Consider the following 5,031-nt stretch of genomic DNA (forward strand, 5'->3'; position numbering starts at 1 on the left):
TCATCACTGGCTCGAGGGTAGTGTCAGGGTAGTGTAACGTCAATGCCGGAATCTCGACCGCGACCTTATCGAACATCAATTCTCGACTATCCCCCCAATAGGTGACATTTTTGTATTTATTGGTTCGTTACGTCGAATCATCGAATCAGCATTATTGGTCTATCGGTGCGATGACCGGTGCGATGACCGCGTTAGTGCTGATTTGATGATTTTATAAATTCGTAGTATTGAAAGGAAATATTTTCGCAATTGCCAATTATGCTTATAACTTTGATTTTTAAAACTTTACTTTTGTTGCGTAAATGCTAATGAACTTTATTTATCTTATATTTCCTTTCAATCGAATTATTAATTTACGAAATATATTAATATTAAATATGTTACTTTATATATCGAATAATTCCATCCTTGAAATATCTGTCCTAAAAATATTATATATTAAGCATCCACGAATATCGATGTTTCACACCGATGTTATTGATATAATGCCAACATGTCAACCATTTTGTTTTATATTTTTTATATTACCACATACCAAACCAAACCAACGTAATTTTGAAAAAAAATATTAAGTGAAAATACCGGACCAAATTTCAAAGGTATTTTACTGGTAAGTTTTACATCGAAATAGACAAACATTTTTAACAAATTCAAAATTTTTTATGGGAACTTATTACAAAATATTAATGTCTGTCCTAAAAATATTATATTAAGCATCCTCAAATATCGATGTTTCACACCGATGTTATTGATATAATGCCAACATGTCAACCATTTTGTTTTATATTTTTTATATTACCACATACCAAACCAAACCAACGTAATTTTGAAAAAAATATATTAAGTGAAAACACCGGACCAAATTTCAAAGGTATTTTACTGGTAAATTTTACATCGAAATAGACAAATATATTTAACAAATTCAAAATTTTTTATTTGACCTTATTACATAATATTAATATCTGTCCTAAAAATATTATATATTAAGCATCCACGAATATCGATGTTTCACACCGATGTTATTGATATAATGCCAACATGTCAACCATTTGTTTATGTTTTTTATACCATATAAACCAAACTAATGTAATTTTGAAAAAATATATATTAAGTGAAAACACCGGATCAAATTTCCATATTTACTGGTAAATTTTTACATCAGAAATAGACAAACATTTTAACAAATTCAAAATTGCTATGGGGACTTATTACATAATATTAATATCTGTCCTAAAAAATATTATATATTAAGCATGCACTAATATCGATGTTTCACAATCGATGTGATTATAATGCCAACATGTCATCCATTTGTTTAATATTTTTTATATTACCTAAACAAACAAAACTAATGTTTGGTATGTGTAATATAAAAATATTAAATAATTAAAGAAATATTAAGGAAAACACTGGACCAAATTTCAAATGTATTTTACTGGTAAATTTTACATCGAAATATACAAACATTTTTAACGAATTCAAAATTTTCTATGAGACTTATTACATTATATTAATATATTAATATCTGTCCTAAAAATATTTTTATTATTAAATTATGACTGACATCCACTAATATCGATGTTTCACACCTATGTGTTTGATACTTAATGCCAACATGTCATCCATTTTGTTTAATATTTTTTTATATTACCACAAACCAAACTAATGTAATTTTGAAAAAAAATATTAAGGGAAACACTGGATTCATATTTCAAATGTATTTTACTGGTAAATTTTGCATCCAAATATACAAACATTTTAACGAATTAAAATTTTCTATGAGACTTATTACATTATATTAATATCTGTCTAAAATATTTTATTATTAAATTATATTAAGCATCCACTAATATCGATGTTTCACACCTATGTGATTGATATAATGCCAACATGTCATCCATTTTGTTTAATATTTTTTTATATTACCACATACCAAACCAAACTAATGTAATTTTGAAAAAATTAAGTGAAAACACTGGACCAAATTTCAAATGTATTTTACTGGTAAAATTTTACATCAAAATATACAAATTTTAACAAATTCAAAATTTTCTATAGGAACTTATTACATAATATTAATATTTGTCCTGAAAATATTATATCATTAGAATTATATTAAGTATGCATTAATATGGATGTTTCTAACCTATGTGGTTCCCTCAAAAAAATCCTATATGGGTTTCTCGCCACTGCAAGAAAATCTATAAAATGAAATATTAAATTAATCCCAAATGGAAACTACTTGTTAGAAGTTAGGTTTAAAGATATACAAATTTGCCTAACGAACAATCGCTTAACATTTCGGAAAATTTATCTCTTTCCGTCGTCAGGTAAAAAAGAAATACAAGAATAAAGAAAAAAACTAGGTAAAATATTTAAAATTCAATTCGAGAACACTTTAGTTTTAAAACAGATACGTGTACAAAAGTTTCTGTTAAAATGACATTATATCAACTTAAAACTAAAATTAACAATTACTACCTGATAACAATTTACTTAATAGGCAAAACCAAAAAAGCCCAAACTTTCTGTATAATTATTTTTAATTTTTTACGTATCATTATGTTTATTTTATTTTATGTTCTTTAAATCAACGGTGCTCGGTGGCGTAGAGCACAGGCTCTCGTCTACCAATCTCAAAATAGTGGGTTCTACACGGCACTTCATCAGCCGACTATTTTTATTAAAATAAAAGTAGTTTAGATTTCTAGGTTGACTCAGCTTTAAATGGGTGCCCGAGATTCACAATCCTGAGGTAATAATAAGCGGTTGAAGCGTAGTGCTAGCCACATTATCTTCCTTAGCCCATACCGAACGGCTCTAGCATGGCAAGCTGTATCTTGCTACTCCCAAGGCGTCAAACTATAAACCGGAGCTATTATTATTATTATTGTTTAAATCAAAAGAGATTGCCATACATTACTAACATCTACAGATGCATGAGCAATACATTTATTTTTATTAGATTGTATTAAAAGCCTCTTTTATTTTTCTTTTCCGAGGCTATCGCTTCTGTCATTATAGTTTTAGCGTTATTAAAATTTATTCTGTGCCCTGTGTCCCATGAATACTGACCGCCTTATCACACCGCAATATAAGCCTTTTGAGTGCGACAGCCGCGTCCCTGTCTATCCTTGATTAGGAAGGGACCAGCGTAGTCTACGCCAGTTACGTAAAATGGAGGAGATGGTGTGACCCGCCGCTTTGGTAAATCACCCATCACCGGGCTAATTTCTTTGGGACAATTTCGAAAACAAATTACGCATTGATGGAAAACTTTACGAGCTAAACTACGTCCTGCTATGGGCCAATAATTTTCCCGAATAACAGCTAATAAGAGCTGTGGGCCAGCATGCAGTAGCCGTTTGTGTTCACGAGCGAATAAAAGCCTAGTAAAAACATGTTTTGAACACAACACAATAGGATGTTTTTTCTCATATACGTAATCTGAGTTGTTTAAACGTCCGCCGACACGAATTAAACCGTTTTCATCTAAAAATGGATGAAGCTTTATTAATTTACTTTTATTACTAACTTGCCCTTGCTTGGACAATGTTACAAGATCTTCGGAAAATGATTGACGTTGTGACAACCTAGCTAATACTAAGGACGCATGACTTATTTCATCACAACTTAAAGAACTCGATAACCTTTCATCCTCTTTTCTACGACAATTATTTATAAAACGAATACAGTAGGCAATCACTCGTTCCAATCGAGTTAAATTGGAAAACCTAGACAAATCTATAAACTCAGAGTCTAACGTAGATGTATTTGCAACAACGACCCTTTTTAATTCAGGCAACTCGTTAGATCTGGACACTACAAGAGGCTCAGGCCAGCTTTCTATGGATTCTCGAAGCCAATCTGGTCCTGACCAATACATTTCGAACTCTAACAACTCCTGAGGCTTCATGCCACGTGACACACAATCAGCTGGATTGTCCTGGGTTCGCACATGCCTCCAATTTTCAATATTTGTGAGCTCTTGGATCGAATTAACTCTATTGGCGACGAAAACTTGCAACAAATGCGGAGAGGTGTTTATCCAGCCCAAAACTATCGTCGAGTCGGTCCAAAATGTGATGCTATTAAACTCAATTTCCATGGATTGCCGAACCTTTTCACAGAGACGTGCAGCTAACACAGCTGCCATAAGCTCGAGACGCGGGACTGTCTGTATTTTTAAGGGAGCAACCTTTGATTTAGCGCACAAAAGCTTGACAAAAATATTACCATGATTATCGATCGTTCGAATATAAACACAGCTTCCCAAAGCATAAGACGACGCGTCCGAAAATACATGCAGCTCTACAAGCTTTGCATTCTTACAAATGACTTTCCTATCAATTTTCAAATTGTTCAAAAATCTTAAATCATTACGAATCTGTAAGTATCTTGTATATAATTGCTGGGAAAGGGCATCGTCCCAATCTAACTTTTCCAACCAAAGATCACGAAGAAAAATCTTTACCAAGATTACGCAACAACTAAGGAGACCAAGAGGGTCGAAAATTTGAGAGATTTCTGACAATACGATTCTTTTGGTGACCTTGAACTTGACTGATTTCCAATCGAAAAGAAAAAATATCTCCTTCGCCGTTCCAACACATACCTAATGTTTTGTTGTTTTCCATGCAACCAATATCAACTACTCCATTGTTATCTGCAGCAAGTTCTTAGAACGTCGATATAAAGTGATTTTCTGGATATTTTTTTCTTTCATACACTTTTTTCTTAATTTTTACATATATCGTTTTATGGTCTGATATGCAATGGTCTTCAATAGTAATGTTACAGTCTATATTCTGGGTTGTTATATATGATCAAGTATTGACGCTGTTTTTCTGTCCTCTGAAGTAGCATTTTTCTCTGGAAATTTGGTTCTGTTCGTATCCATTCATTTCTATTAAGCTTGTGTCTCACTCTACTTGGAGTTTTAGAAGATCAAATTGTCACCATACTCTTCTTTCTGTCTTTCCAGTATATCATCAAGTTTAATTATACAGGGTCCGGCAATAGTGCGTCGGG

At 32.0% G+C, this 5,031-nt stretch overlaps 1 protein-coding gene across 1 annotated transcript; it reads right to left on the bottom strand.

Moving 5' to 3' along the window:
• Window positions 1-3,082: 3,082 nt before the first annotated feature.
• Window positions 3,083-4,156, bottom strand: LOC115883522. The gene has a single exon (XM_030901892.1). The coding sequence runs from the start codon at window positions 4,154-4,156 to the stop codon at window positions 3,083-3,085; it is 1,074 nt and encodes a 357-aa protein (XP_030757752.1).
• Window positions 4,157-5,031: the final 875 nt, after the last annotated feature.

The sequence above is a fragment of the Sitophilus oryzae genome, unplaced genomic scaffold (genome assembly GCF_002938485.1).
Source record: "Sitophilus oryzae breed Bouriz unplaced genomic scaffold, Soryzae_2.0 scaffold_1931_pilon_pilon, whole genome shotgun sequence".
In the NCBI taxonomy this organism is placed as follows: Eukaryota; Metazoa; Arthropoda; class Insecta; order Coleoptera; family Curculionidae; genus Sitophilus; species Sitophilus oryzae.